The sequence below is a fragment of the Peromyscus californicus genome, unplaced genomic scaffold (genome assembly GCF_007827085.1).
Source record: "Peromyscus californicus insignis strain IS unplaced genomic scaffold, ASM782708v3 Scaffold_6__1_contigs__length_162567912, whole genome shotgun sequence".
Classification (NCBI taxonomy): domain Eukaryota; kingdom Metazoa; phylum Chordata; class Mammalia; order Rodentia; family Cricetidae; genus Peromyscus; species Peromyscus californicus.
Window position 1 is genome coordinate 3,053,507 of NW_026294584.1, and position 20,663 is coordinate 3,074,169.

General features: G+C 41.2%; 1 protein-coding gene across 1 annotated transcript in view; it reads left to right on the forward strand.

Moving 5' to 3' along the window:
* Positions 1-20,663, forward strand: part of Ccdc146 (coiled-coil domain containing 146) — a 158,306-nt gene that overhangs the window by 106,970 nt on the left and 30,673 nt on the right. Inside the window, exons 5-9 of the mRNA XM_052721116.1 lie at positions 12,699-12,756; positions 15,327-15,503; positions 17,061-17,134; positions 19,010-19,237; positions 20,269-20,455. Of these exons, the coding sequence (XP_052577076.1) occupies positions 12,699-12,756; positions 15,327-15,503; positions 17,061-17,134; positions 19,010-19,237; positions 20,269-20,455 (724 nt within the window). The remainder of the gene's footprint in view (positions 1-12,698; positions 12,757-15,326; positions 15,504-17,060; positions 17,135-19,009; positions 19,238-20,268; positions 20,456-20,663) is intronic.

Here is a 20,663-nt window from a genome sequence, read left to right on the forward strand (position 1 = left end):
AGAAAATTAACCATTCTATGTTTTCTCAAAGAAAATGCTATTTTATATTTATCAAAAAGAAGACTACAAGCCTTTATCTCAATTTCATGTCACCACTGTTGCCTTTATCAGTAATAGGTGGCAGCACTTGACCACCCCCTGGTGGCAGTGTGCCCAAAGTGTAGTAGCAATGTAGGGGAAAGGGAATTCTGGAAGCCAAGTCATAACCACTCAAAACTGAAAAATTCAGCTTTAATCTGTGCTTGGAACAACTAATTTCTATTAGGTTCAGTGTAAGATGCATTATGACACTATCATTAATTTATATCATTGTAATGAAATGTCCTAGAAATAAAACCTGATGTACAGATGTATACCTCCTTGATCTATTGACTGGTGGGATCTGCTTGATACAGCAGGACCAGTGCCCCTAATACTCCATTCACCCCAAAACCTCATCATATAGTTAAATCTTCTGAAATGTTTTAAAGTTCATGCTGAGAAAATTTGGAAAATCTTAAGGCAAATTACTTGATCATTAAATGCAGAAAAATAAAAGAATCTGTGTAAAATAGAGCTCAAAACATGGTTGTTGAGGGAAGAAAGTAAGCAAATGATTATATCAAACCTGCTCTTGTTATTTAATTTAGAATATTTGGGCTAAAGCCTAACTAAAGCAATTTCCAAAATCTCATTTTTGTACCATGTTACCTCATCCCAACAGCTAAAGTAAAAAATACAAGTGCTCTCATTTTCTGTATCATTCCTATCAACAGAACAAGTAACTGCTTGTTCTCATTCACCATCTGTACTTGTTATGTTTTTATTGCTTTTTTATTTGTTAATCTCTAGACAGGTGAGCTATGCTCTATTGGAATTCAGTGAGGTCCTTGCTGACTTTCTGCTTTTGTCTGTCAATTTTGGAGAGATAAGTGTTGGGTCTTCAACTGTAATTAGAGATTATCTCTTTGAATTCAAAATCATAAGTTGGGAACTCTTGGGGGTCATGTCAACTCTCAAAAAATTTATGAATTTGGAACATTTCAGAAGTTGGACTTTCAGATTAAAGATACTCAAACTTGGATGGTGGCCATGGCTTTTTATTAGCATTGGTGTAGCCTATCCATCATTTCATTTTAGTTTATAAGTATGTAGAATGGGTTTCTATGGCTGGAGAGTACTTTCTGGTTAAGAGTACTGGATGCTCTTCCAGAGGACCCAAGTTGAGTTCCCAGTACCCATATTAGGTCACTCACAACTACCTGTAACTCCAGCTCTAGGGGATCTGACATCCTCTTCTTACTTCTATGGGCACCCATGCACACATATGTGTACACACACACAGAGACATGTACATATACATAAATTAAAATGAATATTTAAAGTAAGTTTCTTATAGACAACCTATAGCAGGATCTAATTTTTTATCCATTCTTACAATCTGTGTTTTAATTGTCATTAAGGTGATTGTTGATATGACTGAGTTAACATTTGTGATGATTAATCTTCATTGTCAACTTGAATCATTCAGAATCGCCTAGGAGACACACCATGTCTGTGACAGTGTTTCCTGAAAGGTGCCTGAATAATTTTTAAAAGGTGTTAGATATTGTTCTGGCTCTTGCTTCTCTGTAGATACCACATGCTTTCCTCCAATTTTATATAATCTTATTTTCCTCTTATCTTTAATTTTTTTGTAATTTATATTTGGTAGTTTGGGGTTCCCATCACTCAGGAGGCAGATGCAGGTGGATCTCTGTGAGTTCAAGGCTAGCCTGGCCTGTGTAGCACATTCCTGGACAGTCAGGGTATAGGGAGACCCTATCTTTAAAAACAAAAACAAAACAAAACAAAAAACGAGGAGAATGCACCCCCTCCCCTGGGCTCCACACTAGGGCCCACAGCCCTGGCAGATTTAATGGAGGCCAGAGTGGTCCCTCGAGACCCCAGAGAAGACACTTCACCTCCTGCTAAATCCCTTTAAGCCTCTTCAACAAGCCCAAACTGAACACCCTCCCCAGCCTTGGCTTTATCAGAGGCCATGCCTGGATCTCGGGACCCCAAGCCTACAAACTCAGAAGCAGACTTCAGCTTTACTAGAGCACAGGTCAGATCTAGAGACCCCAGCCTTGGCAGCTATACTGGAGGCCAGGCTAGTCCTAGGGACCCCAGAGGCCAAACCAGATCTAGGGACCACAGACTGCACCCCCTACCCTGGGTTCCATATCTTGGTCTACAACTTTGGAAGAAGACTTCAGCTTTACCAAAGGCCAGAAGATCAAAGAGGAAAGAGAAACCAAGGAATAAAACACCCATCTAACAAAGACAAATGCAGAAATCAACACCTAGACCTATAATCATCCCAAATCCAGATGCCTAAATACCAGTGTAAGAACACAATCAATAACAGAAAAAGCAATATGTAATCACCAGAGTCCAACTATACTACAACAGTAAGATCTGAACAGTCCAACACAGCTGAATCACAAGAAAACAACCTTAAAATGAATTTATGAAGATGACCGAAGTCTTTAAAGAGGATGTGCAAAAATCCCTTAAAGAAATTGAGGAAAAGACAAACAAAAAATTGGAAGAAATCAATAAATCCCTAAAAGCCAAGAAAAAACAAACAAACAAATGAAGGAAACTGTTCAAGACCTGAAAATGGAAATTGAAGCAATTAAGAAAACACAAATGGAGGGAATCTTGGAAATGGAAAATCTGTGTAAGCAAACAGGAACTACATCAACTGAATGCGAGAGATGGAAAAGAGAATCTCAGGCATTGAAGGCACAATAGAGGAAATAGATTCATAAGTCAAAGAAAATGTTATGTCTAAAAAATTCCTAAGACAAAACATCCAGAAAATCTGGGACACTATGAAAAGATTGAACATAAGAATAATAGGAATACAGGAGAAGAAACCCAGCTCAGAAACACAGAGACTATATTTAACAAAATCATAGAAGAAAATTTTCCCAACCTAAAGAAGGACATGCCTATAAAGGTACAAGAAGCCTACAGAACACCAAAAAGATTAGATCAGAAAAGAAAGTCTCCTTGCCACATAATAATCAAAACACTAAAAATACAGAGCAAAGAAAGAATATTAAAAGCAGCAAGGGGGAAAGGCCAAGTAACATATAAAGGCAGACCTATTAGTATCACACCTGACTTCTCAATGGAGACACTAAAATCCAGAAGGGCCTGGACTGATATCTTGCGGACTGTAAGAGACCATAGATGCCAGCCAAGACTACTATACCCAGCAAAACTGTCAGTCACCATAGATGGAGAAATCAAAATATTTCAGGACAAAGTCAAATTTAAACAATATCTATCCAAAAACCCAGTCCTACAGAAGGTACTAGAAGGAAAGCTCCAACCCCAGGAAAATACACCCACAAAAATACAGGCAATAGTTAATCTCATATCAGCAAAACCCAAAGAAGGGAAACAAACACACAGAAACACACACACACACACACACACACACACACACACACACACACACACTACCACCACAAAAGACAAAAAAAAGGGAATTAACAATCAATGATCATTTATATATACCTCAACATCAATGGACTCAATTCACCAATAAAAAGACATAGGCTAATGGGGAATGGATACAAAAAACGATCCATTATTTTGCTGCATACAAGAAACACATCTCAACATCAAAGATAAACATTACCTCATAGTAAACGGTTGGAAAAAGATTTTTCAATCAAATGGACCTAAGAAGAAAGCTGGTATAGCTATCCTAATATCTAACAAAATAGGCTTCCAACCAAAATTAATCAGAGGGATAGAGAAGGGCATTTTATATTCATCAAAGGAAAACCACCAGGATGATGGATCAATTCTAAACATCTATGCCCCAAATGTAAGGGCACCCACATTTGTAAAAGAAACATTAATTAAGCTTAAATCACTTATAGAACCCCACAAAATAATAGTGGGAGAATTTAACATCCCACTCTCACCAATGGACAGGTCATCCACACAGAAACTAAACAAAGAAATAATAGAACTAACATGTTATGACTCAAATGGACCTAACAGATACCTACAAACATTTCATCCAAACACAAAAGAGTATACCTTCTTCTCAGCACCTCATGGAACCTTCTCCAAAATTGATCATATACTGTGCCACAGAGCAAGCCTCAACAGATAAAAGAAAAATTTGAAATAACCCCCTTATCTTACCAGACCACCATGGATTAAAACCAGATTTCAACAACAACAGAAACCACAGAAAGCCTACAAACTCATGGAAACTGAACAACTCTCTACTGAGTTACCACTGGGTCAAGGAAGAAGGAAAGAAAGAAGTTAAAGACTTCCTAGAAGTCAATGAAAATGAATGTACAATAAACCCAAATTTATGAGACACAGTGAAAGTGGTGCTAAGCAGAAAGTTCACAGCACTAATGCCTTCATGAAGAATTTGGAGAGATCTCATACTTGTTGTAGCAAGAATCTTAAAAGGTCTTATTAGTAAAAAACAAACCTGGAGCCAGGTACTGGGGACAACACTTGGAAGATCAGAGAAGCAGAACAAGCCACAGCCACCTCACCTTGCCAATTCCTCAGCTGATCCTGTTTCCTCAGACTGGAAGCCTCTCAGTCCTCATTTGAATGGGTCTCAGCTGAACTGTTGCTCAAAAGCCTAAAAGCTTAACCAGCTATAGTTCTTGGTTTTCACGCCTTATATACCTTTCTGCTTCCTGCCATCACTTCCTGGGGTTAAAGGCATGAGTTACCATGCCTGGCTCTTTCCAGTGTGGCTTTGAACTCAGAGATCCAGGCAGATCTCTGCCTCTGGAATGCTCAGATTAAAGGCGTGTGCTACCACTGCCTAACCTCTGTGTTTAATATTGTGGCTGTTCTGTTCTCTGACCCCAGATAAGTTTACTAGGGTGCACAATATTTTGGGGAACACAATATCACCACAACTTGTGACTTGACAGCACACCTGAAAGCTCTAGAACAAAAGGAAGCAAATACATCAAGAGGAGTAGATGACAGGAAATGATCAAACTGAAATCAACAAAATAGAAACAAAGAGAACAATACAAAGAATCAATGAAACAGAGTTGGTTCTTCAAGAAAATCAACAAAATAGATAAATCCAAACTGACTAAACCTTTAAACTATACTAACTCTTATCCAAACTAACTAAAAAGCAGAGAGATATCCAAATTAAAAACAGAAATGAAAAGGGGGACCTAACAACAAACTCCAAGGAAATCCAGAGAATCATTAGGCCATACTTCAAAAACCTGTACTTCACAAAATTGAAAAATCTAAAAGAATGGACAAATTTTTGATAGATATCACTTACCAAAGTCAAATCAAGATGAGAAAAACAACTTACATAGACCAATAACCCCTAAGGAAATAGAAACAGTCATTAAAAGCCTTCCAACCAAAAGAAAGCCCAGGGCCAGACTGTTTAAGTGCAGAGTTCTACCAGACTTTCAAAGAAAACCTAATACCAATACTCCTCAGATTATTCCATAAAATAGAAACAGAAGGAACATTGCCAAGTTCATTTTATGAGGTCATAGTCACCATGATACCAAATCGCACAAAGACTCAACAAAGAAAGAGAATTACAGACCAATTTCCCTTGTGAACATTGATGCAAAAATACTCAGTAAAATATTTGCAAACCAAATCAAGAACACATCAAAAAGATCATCCACCATGATGAAGTAGGTTTCATTCCATAGAGGCAGGGATGGTTTAACATATGAAAATCTGTCCATGTAATCTACCATATAAACAAATTGAAAGAAAAAAACACACACAATCATCTCATTAGATGCTCAAAAAGTCTTTGACAAAATCCAACACCTCTTCAGGATAGAAGTCTTTGATAGATCAGGAATTCAAGGGACATAAACATAATAAAAGCAATATGCAGCAAGCCAATAGCCATCATCAAATTAAATGATAGAAACTCAAAGCAATTCCACTGAAATCATGAATAAGATAAGGCTGTCCACTCCATATCTATTCAATATAGTACTTGAAGTTCTAGCTAGAGCAATAACACAACTAAAGGAGATCAAGAGGCTATAAATCAGTAAGGAAGAAGTCAAAGTATCACTATTCACAGAGGATATGATAGTATACATAAAAAAATCTACTAGGGAACTCCTACAGCTGATAAACACCTCTGGTGAAGTGGCTGGATACAAGATAAAGCCAAAAAAAAAAAAAAGAAAAAGAAAAATCAATAGCCCTGCTATACACAAACAATACATAGTCTGAGAAAGAAATCATTAAAAAAAAGACCCTTCACAATAGCCCACAAATAATATAAAATATCTTGGCATAACTCTAACAAAGCAAGTCAAAGACCTATATGATGAGAACTTCAAGTCTTCAAAGAAAGAAATTTTGGAGATGATATCAGAAGATGGAAAGATCTCCCATGCTTATGGATCACTAGGATCAAAACAGTAAAAATGACATCCAACCAGTAACAATATACAAGTTCCATGAAATCCCCATTAAAATCCCAACACAATTCTTTGCCAACCTTGACATAACAATACTCAACTTTCAACTTCATATGGAAAATCAAAAACCCTAGGATGTTGGAAGGCCTTGCTGGTCAAAGCTAGACAACATGAGGACTCCCTCCTCCCACTGAAACTTCCTACTCTCTACATGCCCTTATCTAGAGAATGTCTCTGGGCATGGAGCACAGACCTTATCTGAAAGCTGTCTCTAAACCTGGATGCCTGATTTATCTCCAACGTGACCCTTGGCACAGTTTCCTGCTAGAAGCCTTTCCCCTGCTGCACATATGGTAACTAAGACTTGTACTAGGAGCTTTGCTATAAGACCCTGCTGCCACATAGGAAGCCTTATGATAGGAGTATGCCACTTAATGCAAATTAGGGTTTATCCCCAGGCTTCCCAATCCTATATATTCCTTATATTCTGGAATAAAGTTGAGTTGATTCACTGAAATCATATCCCAGAGGGCTGTCTCCATCATACCCACAGCCATCAGAACCCTGTTCCCAGCTTCTGGAGGCATCCTCATGGACCAATGTACCAAAGATTGAAGGAAGAAGAGGAGCCACAGAAGGATAGCTAAAACAATCCTGTACAATATGAGAATGTCTAGAGGTATCACTATCCCTGATTTCAAGATCTGCCACAGTTATAGTAATAAAAACAGCATGGTATTGGCATAAAAACAGACAGGTGGATCAATGGAATCAGATTGAAGACCCAGATATAAATCCGCATATCTATGAACACCTGATTTTTGACAAAGAAGCCAAAATTACACAATGGAAAAAAGAAAGCATCTTCAACAAATGGTGCTGGTCTAACTGAATGTCTGCATGTAGAAGAATGCAAATAGATCCATATCGATCACCCTGCACAAAACTCAAGTCCAAGTAAATCAAAGACCTCAACATGAATCCAGATATACTGAACATGATAGAAGAGAAGGTGGAGAATAGCCTTGAGCACATTGGGACAGGAGACAACTTCCTGAATAGAACACCAATAGCACAGACATTAAGATCAACAATTAATAAATGGGATCTCATGAAACTGAAAAGCGTCTGTAAGGCAAAGGACATTGTCAATATGACAAAATATAAAATGGGAAAAGATCTTCACCAACCCCACATCTGACAGAGGAGCAGATTTCCAAAATATATAAAGAATTCAGGAAACTAGATCAAAAAACCAAATCATCCAATCAAAAAATGAGGTACAGATCTAAACAGCAAATTCTCAACAGAAGATTCTCAAATGGCTGAGAAACACTTAAGGAGATGTTCAACATCCTTAGCTATGAGGGAAATGCGAATCAAAATGAGTAAGATACAATCTTACACCTGTCAGAATGGCTAAGATCAAAAACACAAGTGACAGCTCATGCTGGAGAGGATGTGGAGCAAGGGGAACACTCCTCTATTGCTGGTGGGAGTGCAAACTTATACAGCCACTTTGGAAATCAGTATGGTGGTTTCTCCAAAAACTGGGAACCAATAAATCTACCACAAGACCCAGCTATACCACTCTTGGTCATATACCCAAAGGATGTCCAATCATACTACAAGGACACTTGCTCAACTATGTTCATAGCAGCTTTATTTGTAATAGCCAGAACCTGGAAACAACCTCGATGCCCCTCAACTGAAGAATGGATAAAGAAAATGTGGTACATTTACACAACAAGGACTAACAAGCTATTGGGGTCCAGCCCCAGATAGCCCTTTTCCAGGGTCCATGGAAGAACCTAACAACCAGTTGAGAATCTAATCTTAGGAATATTGAAAAATCTACACACACTGAGCTCTTTCAGTCCATTTACTTTATTCTTCTAAGTCAATTCTACAAGTGCCATGGGGGGGGGTACCGGTTATATACACTTACAAGCAGTAATTCTTTGGCAATGCAATGAGAGGCTTGAAGTTTTCAGGGTCATAGAGAGAGGTGATAAGATCCACACATAGAGCAGTAATTGTCAGCTTTCATTTACAACCCAAAGGGGAATGACTAATGAAAGTTCTCTGGTAGGGTCAACTAAGGGCTAAAATCAATTAGGGAATCTAAGAAGGAATTTATGTGCTCAGCCTATATTCTTAGAAGTGGTTAGGTAAAAGGTTAGGAGTCTATATGTTAGTTTAAGTCGTGAGTAAGGTAAAACTGTCTTTTCTTCCTTCAGCGCTGCTTCTGGCTCAGCTATCTCGACAGTGCCATTTTCCAGCAGGGTGGGGGAAGTGTCCTTGGTCACTAGGCAACCTTCATAACAACATGTAGTATTTGGTTCATAAAAGCACTTTTGCTCTGAGTCAGTTGCTAAAGGGAACTTTTAGATCTAAGGATAACACCTAGGCTATGGGATAAAAGAAGAGGATTTAAGCTTAATTTGTACAAGAAACAAAGCTTGGCACCTATCATCCACCTGGCCTTGGTGGCTGTCTCATTGAGTCAGTGGGAATTTTACCTTATATCAGTAACTAGCAGATGGCTGATAACCATCCCAGTAATTACAAGTGTAAATCTCTTAAATTAGGGTCTTGTGTTAATAAACCGGGGTGAAGGTAAGGAGTTAAGGATTTAAGGTTAGTGAGGTTAGCTTCTCTTGTCTGTGGGCAAGGTGAGCTCAGGGCATGCTAGTGCTCATCTATCTACAGTCTGTCCTTGAATGTCTGAGAAGTATCTCAAATGAAATAACTTTTGCCGAGAGATGGCACTGGCCAGATGTTTGCTAATGAAGATAATTACAGAGAAGCAGACTCTAAGCCTATGCTAGAATAAGAGGAACAAAGGCCTGATTGTGGGAAAAGGGTCTTTGTTTGTGTGACTGTTTTCACATATAGTCAAAGGGATGTCATCCATATGCCCCAAACTTATAAGGTAAATTGTGCCCAATAAATAATCAGTCACACTGTTAGAAGTTGTTGGGAAAAGAATCAAATGGGAAAGCTTTAACAGCACACAGGAAATTCACTGCAGGAAACAGCTAATACATTCCAAAACCTATATCACCAAGACTCCTTGAATTTTGGCTTCGCTCCACCAGAGCCCTTGGCTCTGTTAGATTTTAGCCTTGTCAGTACCAGCTGAATTCCTACTTCATATTTCTGCGCTCGCAGCAAAAGACACCAAGAAATTTGCAGGCAAATAGATGGAACTAGAAAAAAATCATCCTGAGTGAGGTAACCCAGACTGAAAAAGACAAACATGATATATACTCACTCATAAGTGGATATTAGCTCTAAACAAAGGATAACCATGCTACAATCCAGAGACCCAGAGAGATTAGGTAACAAGGATGATTCATGGGGGCATGCCCGAATCACCAGGAAGGAGAAATAGAAGAAATTTCATGAGTGGACTGAGGGCAGGTGGGGATGGGAACATGAGTGATCAGGTTGGGGGGTGTGGAAGAGGAGAGTACTGGAAGAGACTACTGGAAAGAAGGGCATTTCACAATCAGGTAAAAACCTGGTGCAATGGAATCTTCCAGGAATCTACAAGAATGACCCCAGCTTAGACCCTAGTAATGGCAGATATGTAGCCTAAACTGGCCATCTCCTGTGACCAGATTGGTGCCTAGCCCAATTGTCATCAGGGAGACTTCATCCAGTAACTGATGGAAACAGATGCAGACCCACAGCCAAACATTAGGCAGAGTTTGGGGAATCCAACAGAAGAGGGGGAAAAAGGATTGTAGGAGCCAGAGGGGTCAAGGACACCACTAGAAAACCACAGAATCAACTAACCTGGACTCATAGGGGCTCACAGAGATGGAACCAACAACCAGGGAGCCTGTATGAGACTGACCTAGGCCCTCTGCATATATGTATGTGACAATTGTGTAGCTTGGTCCTCTTGTAGGACTCTTAACAGTGGGAACAGGGGCTCTCTCCCCTGACTCATTTACTGGCTTTTGGTTTTGGGACCCTACTGGGTCACCTTGCTCAGCCTTAATACATGGGAAGGTGCTTAGTCTTACTGCAACTTGATATGCCATGTTTTGTTGATATCCATGGAAGGCCTGTCCTTTTCTGAATAGACATGGAGGAGGAGAGGATTGAGGGTAGGGTGGGAACAGAGTGGATGGGTAGGGAGGAGGAACTGGGAGGAGAGGAGGGAGGGGAAACTGCAGCCAGAATGTAAAATAAACAAATTTATTAAGAGAGAAAGAGAGAGAGAGAGAGAGAGAGAGAGAGAGAGAGAGAGAGAGAGAGAGAGAGAGAGAGAGAGGAGAGTAAAAAGTGTGTTTAGTTCAGGGAAAGTCACACAGCCTCCATCCTGTGTGTTTGCCAGCCGGCTTCCCCTCCACTGTCCCCGGGGCAAATGCAAGGGAAGCTATGAAATGCAGTCTTCCTGTGCATTCAGGACGGGGGAGGGACACAACAGACTCAGATGTGTTTGTCACAGAGGCTGAAGGCAGATGCTGAGCTTGGCTGAATGACCATGAACTATGACTGTGAAATAGCAATGTAGACAAGCATGCCCACTGTTCTCATAATTTCGTATACCATTTTCAATAATTTGGAGAAGAAACAATATTGGAAAGAATTATTCTCAAATACCCCCAGATAACATTTCTTCAAACTTGGTTCCTGGTCTAAACTTGTCTTTCACCTGAGACACTCCCTTCCTTGCGTGAGTGTCCATGTTCCAAGAATCTCTGTTGTCCTCTTTTTTTTTTTTTTTTTTTTTTTTTAGCCACAGATGTCTGAATCAGCAATTGCAACTCTGCCACTACCAACAACAGTTAGGCCGAAAGGGCTGTAACCAGAGGGAATTCTGGTCCTTCAGGCACCAACTCTTGCAAAGCTTAGAAGGGAATTTAACTAAACCTCTGTTCCTCTAAAGAACTCAGATTCAAAGGTTAAAGTGGAATTCTGCTCTTCAGAGGCTGAATAGCAAATAGCTCACCTCCTCTCCTTACTCATGACCTCCAAAAAGCCCTCATGCTTCTCCTCGCCCCTCCTTATAAACCCTTCTCCACCTGGCTCCTCCCTACCACTTCCTGTCAGCTAGTTGCTGACTCAGCCTCCTGACTGCAGGTGAATTTTATTTAATCAAACACATCTTTCCATCAGTAAACAAATGTTCCAGAGCATAAACAAAAGTAACACACCTTAAAATAATATTCTACAACTAATCTCTGCTAAGTTTCTTCTGCTCCAGGGTTCTATGACTCTTTCTGTGGTGCTCTGAGGAATGCAAATGTCATGTAAAATTTGGGAGCTATTGGAAGGACCCTTCTTACCTGTGAACATCTGCAGACTCTTCCCTTCATGATTTCCATGGAAAGTTTCCAATTCAGGTGTAAATAAAGTGAAGCAATGGGTCGTTCTAAGGGCAACTGTATTTCTTTATGTATCTCTTTGTCCTCATTTAGTATATAAATTACATATTTCAAATCATGAAAATAGGAATTAAACCAACTTCAGTCATCCAGTGTGTTCCTGTTACTAAATGTTGTGTGCCAACTCTCTGCCAGCAGTGGCAGTGCCACATAGACACAGCAGTCTCTGTCCTTGTGGAGCTAATGCACAACAGAACACCAGGCAGCAAGCAACGCGCTACAGAAAAGTAAAACAAGACTGGTGGGAAATGTTGGCACTGTTTTAGGAGGATGACCCAGAGTCCCTGGGGCTGGAACAGGTTTAGCAAGAAGGCCAAACTGGCCAGGGCCAAGAGTGGCAAGCAGTGAGACTGGAGAGGCTGATGACATAGAGTTTCAGGTTGGTCCAGGTTTGATGGGATCTTATTGAGCAGAAAAGTGATAGTATCTCCTATATGCTGCTAAAAATCACTGCACTGAAAGTAGAGGGTTGACTATCAGAGGCAAAGATGGAAGCAGGCAAGGCAGATCCTTTGGGAAGACCCAGTAGTAATTTAGGGAGGTAACATAGAGAGGAAAAGGCTCTGAGCTTGCTGGCCTGGAAGGAGTCTCAGTCCTCAGGGAAGTCTGTGCCCTAGTACAGTTACAATTAACATGCCCAGAGAGCTGCTGTATTAGGTGTGTGCACATGATGTTGCTGGAGTGCTGGACAGGAGGACGTACTGGAGTAGTGGAAGTCAGAGCCAACGTCCAGAGAGCCTGGGAACGCAGCTGAAAGAGAAAATAGGAAGGCCCTGGTGCAGAAGGTGCTTGCTCTTTTGTGCTTTTTGTCAAACATGATATTTTCTTTTGGCAGCTTAACGGAAGAAAAGATTCTCATACTAAAGGAATTTGAAAAGATACCTAAGCCAGGGGTAAGTATTAGAGTTTATTAAATGCAGCTGAATTCAGACGTCCCTTTAAAAATAACACCACACCCTGAAACATTTGAAACACCAAAACTCCACACTCACTGCAGATGCGGAGAGGAAGATCTGCATCCTCGTGAGTGATTACGAGTGAGGCAGGTGACAAGCTTTCTACTTCGTTTATAGAAGAAAATAGGTTACATCTCCTCTGTAGTTACTACACCAAGCTTTCTGAGCATCTCAGAGTTTGGTCATATGATGTCATACCATGATCAAGCAACGTATACAAGAAAGCATTTAATTCAGAGCTCACAGTTACACAGGGTAGTACAGTCTCTGCCCATCATGAGGGGGGAACAGGGTGGCAGGCAGGCAGGTGTGGTGCCGGAGCAGTAACTGGGAACTTACATGGATCCAGAAAGGCAGAATGTGTGTGTGTGTGTGTGTGTGTGTGTGAGAGAGAGAGAGAGAGAGAGAGAGAGAGAGAGAGAGAGAGAGAGAGAGAGAGAGAGAGAGAGTTAGCAGGTAAGCAGAATGGTGTGAGCTTTTTTTTTTTTTTTTTTTTTTTGGTTTTTCGAGACAAGGTTTCTCTGTGTAGCTTTGCACCTTTCCTGGATCTCGCTCTGTAGACCAGGCTGGCCTCGAACTCACAGAGATCCGCCTGCCTCTGCCTCCCGAGTGCTGGGATTAAAGGCGTGCGCCACCACCGCCCAGCAGTGTGAGCTTTTGAAACCTCAAAACCCACACCAGTGACACACCTCCTCCAACAGGTTTCCTAATCCTTCTCAAACAATTTCACCAACTAGGCATCCAGCATTCAAATATATGAGCCTATGGGGCCATTCTCATTTAAACTCCACAATTACTTACCTATTCCTGCATAACAAGCCATCTCAAAAGCTGGTGGCTTAAAACAATAAACATTTCTACTATAGTTCTGTGTTCTTTTGGTCTGAGCTGGCTTAGTTGGGGCAGGGTCAGCTACAGTGGCAGGTTAGTTATCTAAGGTCCCACATCACTTGTTGATCACATGATAGTGGAAGGGTTTCCAGCCTGAAGACATGCAAATCACAATATGCAAGAACTTTTGAAGTTTCTATTTGAGTAATTTCTGGTCATGTTCTGTTAGTCAAAACAGTGGCTAGGGTCATGTTCACAGAAGAAGGCCTTGCCCTCTCCATGGAAAGAATAACAAAGACACATTTGGGGGCCAGGAATACCCTGGGGAGTAGGAGGAAATTATGGCCAAGTTTTGAGACCTACAACAGAAAACATTGTTTCTACTTTCCGGACGTTGCTTTTAAAATGTGTTGTCAATGGTTCACTTCCATGGCCAGCTCACAAATCTGCTGAACTTTTAGTAAGATATTGTTAATTCTATATAAGTACATCTGTGATGGTTAATATTGATTGTAAACTTAGCAAGACGTAGACTCTCCCAGCAGACAAGTCTCAGCATTCTTTTGGGGGATCATCTAGATTAGGTTAGTCTCTGGGCATGACTGTGAGGAATATTGGCTAATGGAGATGGGAAGAACCACCTTAACTGGGGTGTCTTCGTTGCATGGACTGGGGTCCTGCACCAAATAAAAAGGAGAATGCCAGCTGAGCACTAGCATTCATTGTTATGTACTTCTTGACTGGGATGAGCGTTCAAGTTCATGCTGCCAGGACTTCCCTACTACACCTTCACCAAAGCAAAGCCTCCCTTCCCTGCATCGTTCTTGTTGGGGTATTTAATTATCGCAACAAGATAACATCTAACCACCATTTACAACACACCACACACAAGCCACAGACACTCACACACACACACACACTCACACACACCACAGACTTTCTCACACACAGTCACACACACACACACACACACACACACACACACACACACACACACACACACACTCACATATAGTCACACCACACACACAAGAGAGAAAGAGAGGGGGTGGTTTAGGTGACTTATTTTACTTTCTTTTGGCAGTAGAAGGGAACAAGAAAGCTCAGCACAGGCTAATAAAACTATCTACGTGGCCATTCTTAGCAGATAGCCTTTCTGAGTACAGTAGTAAGGATAGGAGCACAACCTCCTCTGACCCTGATGGAGGACACTGAGGAAGAGACTATACAGAGATAATATTAATAAATGTGGGTGCTACTGTGTGGAAATGTGAGCCTCCTCATGGCCAGTTGCCATGTATGACTCAGGTTAACCACAGACAGGCATTCAAAGATGGTTTGCATCTGATTTTGTCAAATCCCAGTACTACAAAAAAACAGAATGTACATTTTCACAGTGCTTTTTAGTATGAAATATAAATTAACATAGAAAACATTTAAAACATGAACTGCTCAGCTAAAAAGTACTTCAAAACTGTCACATCCTTAGTTGATGTGGTATAATTGGCATTCTGTGACCGAAGGTGCCAGGCATAAGTTACCCCCTTCCTGGGAATCACTTATGAGTCTTCAAACATGTACAAGCAATATGGTAAGTGGACTTACTTTCAGTTTAGCTTTAAGTAGAGAAGCACTCACCTGGACTTTCTAACTGGCCATTTCCATGACTTTTACAGGAAATGGAGAAGAAGATGAAAATCCTGAGAGAAAGCACCGAAGAGCTGCGCAAGGAAGTGATACAGAAGAGACTGGAAATCAAAATCCTGCGGGAAGACGTGATATCCAAGCAGAAGCAGCTTCTAAAGGAGCAGAAGGAGCTGGATGAGCTGAACGAATGCCAGGTTGGGCTGAAGGTATGCTATGGACAATCCGTGACTGTTTAAACATGTGCCTGTGTGGGCGTTGAAGCACACGGGATGAGGTTAGCTACTTGCTTGTGACCAAAAGAGCTAGCTGAACAGTTGTGCATCATGAAGGACCCTGCCAAAGACAACCTAAATTCTAGGAATTTACAAATGGCTTGAGGGGGTTTGATAGGAAAAGACGTGAGAAATCCTGATGACACTGTCATAATGTGAAGACCTGCCCCTGGATAGCTGGCCGCCAGGAGAGCTGGCCGCCAGCATCTGAAGTGAGCATCACAGACACACGGGATTCCTTGCGAGAAGCCGAATGTTCAGTCCTCCTGTGTCTGTCTGTGCTGTCTTATCCCTGTATGCTCGATTCCACTCTTCCTTTTACTGGAAAAGTGACAAGAAGCCTATATTAATGTCTTAGGAAATAATGAATCGAAATGAATTTCATTTTGAAAAATATACAATAATTCTCAAGACAAGTTAAAGAACCTTGAGTTACTTAAGGGACAGCTCCCAAAATTCATTGGCTTAGAAAACTCTTGAGATTTACTCTGGCCATTTCCCTAAGCTCTCAGAGCATGCCCATCTTCTCTGGGAAGCAGGCTCTAAGAAGAGATTCCTTTGACATCAAGAATGCTGTGCAGCTTCAGGCCCATCGTCTGCATGAACCTCTCAAGGATTTGGACCTAAGTTGGCAACTGTAACTTTTTTGCTTGAAGAGGGACTTCCAGATTGCTAAGCTTCAGCCCTATAAACCTGGGTCTGCTCCAGGACTGAGCAAGACCCTGAAGAGAAGCACTCCACCCTGTCAGTGCAGTGGTGGGTTTAACTTTGTGCTCACATGTGGTTCCAGCCCCCAAAATCTGGTGAACACCCTGGATGCAAAGGGTCCCTTTCATCACCGCTGACGCAATGCCTGAACTGAACGATCCGTGAATTCACACAGCTGGCAGAATCTAAGTGTCCACAAGTTTAGCTTCTGACCTTGGCCCTGCATATATGTTCATATATGTGCTCACGTGTGTGACTACAGGCAGTGTTTTTCGTGTCTCCTGTCGATCTTAGGCAGGGCTCCCCAGAGGCAGCGTCTAAGGCAGTTAATGCAGGAGAAGCCTATATGGCTCAGAGGGAAGCAGGAGAGAGCTAGGGGACAAGACAGGCTGGACACAGGTTTTGCTGTAGAACTCTAGTCTCAGCCTGGCCTCAGAGAGAACCCTGGATCTTGAGTTGAATCACAGACTGTTCTACTGAGCCAAGGAGCATGGGGTATTATCTCATTGCATGAGCTAGCCCTGGCTACAGCCTCTTCCATACTTCTCCCACCTCTCCCACCCCAGGGGAAAGGGGACTCTTAGCAGGGCACCAACAGCAGTTGTCTCACTCTGTCTTCTTTTTGAGACAGTAACAAGTATAATGACCTTATAAAGCCAGTGTGAATATTGGGGGAAATAAAGTATACAGGGTAGATGGTAAGAATTCTACAAAATTTAATTTTCCTCTCATTTAATTTGCTTGCTTAATTGACTACATAACGTGATTGTATTTCTTTACTAGGATGACGTGGTCCACCATCAAAGTATTCCCGTACAAATTACAAAGGAGATAGAAAAAATGACACGCAAAAAAATGTATGATTTAATACTTTTATTCTGAATCCCTCCTAGGCCACCCTCTCCCAAATAATGTGTGTGCATGTTATAAGTTTTGGAAATTATAATCTTGGAACTATCTGACTCTGGTGCCACCTGGGCTTTGTGTATTTGGAGTTTAAAAGGAAATAATACAGCAAATGATAATAATTGGTTCTGCTCCAAATTGTAAATCATATTTCTATGGAGACCTTCAGCAACTTCTTCAGGGCTGGAGATTAACCATTTTAACTTAGAATGTCGTAGCCCTGAAGGATGCTCAGGCAGCCAGCAGCCCAAAAGATAGCAACTTCTCACTGTGCACCTGTTCACCCTCAGACATTCGGAGTAGATTTGGATGTGAAGATCATTGGGAAATTCTCAATATTTCAGTGATCAAAAATAAAATAAAAGGTTAGTGTAGCAAGCTTTGTTGTCAGCCACCTGCTCACAAATAATGGCACAGAGACTTCTTATTAATTATGAAAGCTCGGCCTTTGCTTAGGCTTGTCCCACTAGCTCTTATAATTTAAATTAACCCATTCATATTAATCTATGTTCTGCCTTGTGGCTTTTTACCTTTTTTTCATTCTGTATGTCTGACTTCCTTCATGTCACATCGGCATCTGACATGTTCCTGGATTCATCTCCTACTTCCTTTCTCTCTTCCTGGAAGTCCCGCCTATACCTCCTGCATAGCTATTGGCCATTCAGCTCTTTATTAAACCAATCACAGCGACACATCTTCACACAGTGTACAAACATGCCACAACATTTAACATAGATTAATACAAAAAGGTTAATTTAAGTTATAAGAGCTAGTTGAGACAAGCCTAAAGTAAAGGTCGAGTTTCACAATTAATATAAATCTCTGCATTATTATTTGGGAGCTGACAAGTGGGACAGAGAAGTACTTATTGCAGGTTAGTGCATATAAAAATGTTCTAGAGAAAAAATATGATTACTCTAGTAACCAGTCTTAAAAGAATACCAGAAAATGGAGCAGTATGATTCTAAAATCCAAGATCACCAGAAGTAAAGTTAAGAAAGTCAGGACTGGTCCCGGAAGCTAGTCAGGATGAGGGTAGAAAGGACAGGAGACAGAGGCTGGGATGAGGAGAAAAGAGAACGGGGACATGCCTGTCCTCGGGGCATTCTGGGAAGTCATCCCCCGTCCTGCTTCCATTTTTTTATGTGACAGACAACAACAAAGGGAAGAAAGCAGTTTATTTCAGCTGACAATTCCAGGCTACAGTCTCTCATCGTGTGGAAGTCAAGACAGGAATTCCCGGCAGCTAACCACAACACATCCAGAGTCAAGAGCAGAGAAAAATGCATGCTCACTAGCTTACTTGTACTCAGCTCCATTTCTCCCCCTTATACAGTTTGGGACCTCCCTGCCTAAGGAATGGTGCCACTCACAAAGGACTGTGTCTTCCCACATCCATTTACTTAATTAAGACAATCTCCCACAGACATACCTGTGGGTTATGACCTGCTTGGGGGTCACATATCAGGTATTTACATTATGATTCACAACAGCAAAGTTACAGTTATGAAGTATTAATGAAATAATTTTATGGTTGGGGGTCACCACAACATGAGGAACTGTAGTAAAGGGTCACAGCATTAGGAAGGTTGAGAACCACTGCCATAGACCAGTCCAATATAGACAGTTCCCCATTGAGACTCTCTTCCCAAGTGATTCAAGTTGATGATGAAAGCTAACATCACACCTCCCAAGTCCCTCTCACCTTTAACCTTTACAAACTTCTAAGCTCAATGAACTTATGATAAGTGTATTTTTGCCTGATAATAGGTAGAGACAGCATGAACTCAAAATAAGCCCTCATACTTCTGTCTGTGTTCCTACAGAGAAATGGAAAAGAAAAATATCATCTTGGAACAAGAAGTCAAAGAGCTGAATGAGTCTTTAAAGAAGCTTGAAAACAAAGTCAATGCTCTCGTGGAAGAGAAGGATGACGTCATGAAGGAAGTAGAGGGCAAGCGAGCCTTACTGGAAGTCAAAGAACGAGAATATAACCAACTACTTAAGCTGCTGGAGCTAACCAAAGAGAACGAAGCTTCCTCACTAGCAGAAAGGTCACTTCTATTTCTGTCATCTTCATTTTAATCAGTGCAGTCTCGAAGCTTCAAAACATTATCAATTGATTATATGTGATTCAATAGCAAGTTGTAGAATTTTAAACCAATTTTTACCATTAATCAAATGTACCATCAAAACATTTTGAAGCATGTTTTTCTATTCTTCAATCACAATTTTCCTCAATTCTATGGTTCCAAATTTAAGAATAAAATCCATTGTTTGCTTTAAGTTTGTGGGGATTGTGTCACTCAAATGTGCTATGGAGTCCAGAAATTTGCCGACCAATGAGTGGTATTTCTGACTTAATCCCAACCTTTTCTGGATGAGGGAGATGTCATGGTGTGATCCCACACTGGAGTATTTTACTTCTGAGTTTGTGTACGTGTGGAGGTGGGGTGTGCACACACAATGTTTTCACTAGAGTGTAGGGATCAGAGGTCACGGCCTCTGTTGTCTACCTTGTCTTTTGAGACAGTCTCTCACTGGGACCTTGGACTGCCTGACTAGGCTACACTAGCTGGATAGTGAGCTCCAGGGAACTGGCTCTCTTCACCTCCCCACACTGGGATTACAAGTGCGTTCTACCACTCACAGCTACTTAGTTACATGGATACGGGGGCCTCAATCCCTATGTGTGTGAGGCAAGCCCTTTACCAACGGCAGAATCTCCCGAGCCCCTGACTTTGCTTAAGGCCAGAGTTTTAACCCAGGGCTTCACTCCTGATGTGCAAGTGCTCCACCACTGAACTTTACTCTCAGCCCTACTTCTTACATTTCAGTAAAAATTCAAGGAAACTTGAGACCTGTGTCTCCCTGGCCTATCATTACATTTGGGGAGTTTATAGGATTATATTTCAAAATGATAGCAACACACAAAACTGGCTGGCTTGGGCATTGTTCATGATTTATGATTGTAACGTAAGGAAAGTTGTGTGTATATCCTTGAGAGTGCTGTCTTTGATAAGCTTAGAAAACTGTGAAAGACAGTGGGTGACATCACTTTCATCTTCGCCCTTGACCCGGACAGAGGGATCTTGGATCTCAACCTACGAAACTGCCTCATTGACAAGCAGAACTACCATGATGAACTTTCTCGTAAGCAAAGGGAAAAAGAACGAGATTTTCGGAACCTGAAGAAGACAGAGCTGCTCCTGAAGGTGTCCTTGGATGCGCTCACTCAGACACAAGCCCTGAATCAAAGACTTCTACTTGAGGTGGGTATGAAAAACATCATCTAGGCTTTTAAGCTTAGGGCTCTCTTTCAAACGGCATTAGGATTTTGCTATCAATAGTAAAAGAAGGAAAGGTGACAGTGGGATAGCAATTCGAGGATGCAGCATCCTGTTAGACTCCCGGTGTAATATTTTCCACCTCTTTTTCTAGCCCAAGACTAGCAGAATGTCTTGCTTTAATTGGGCAGGG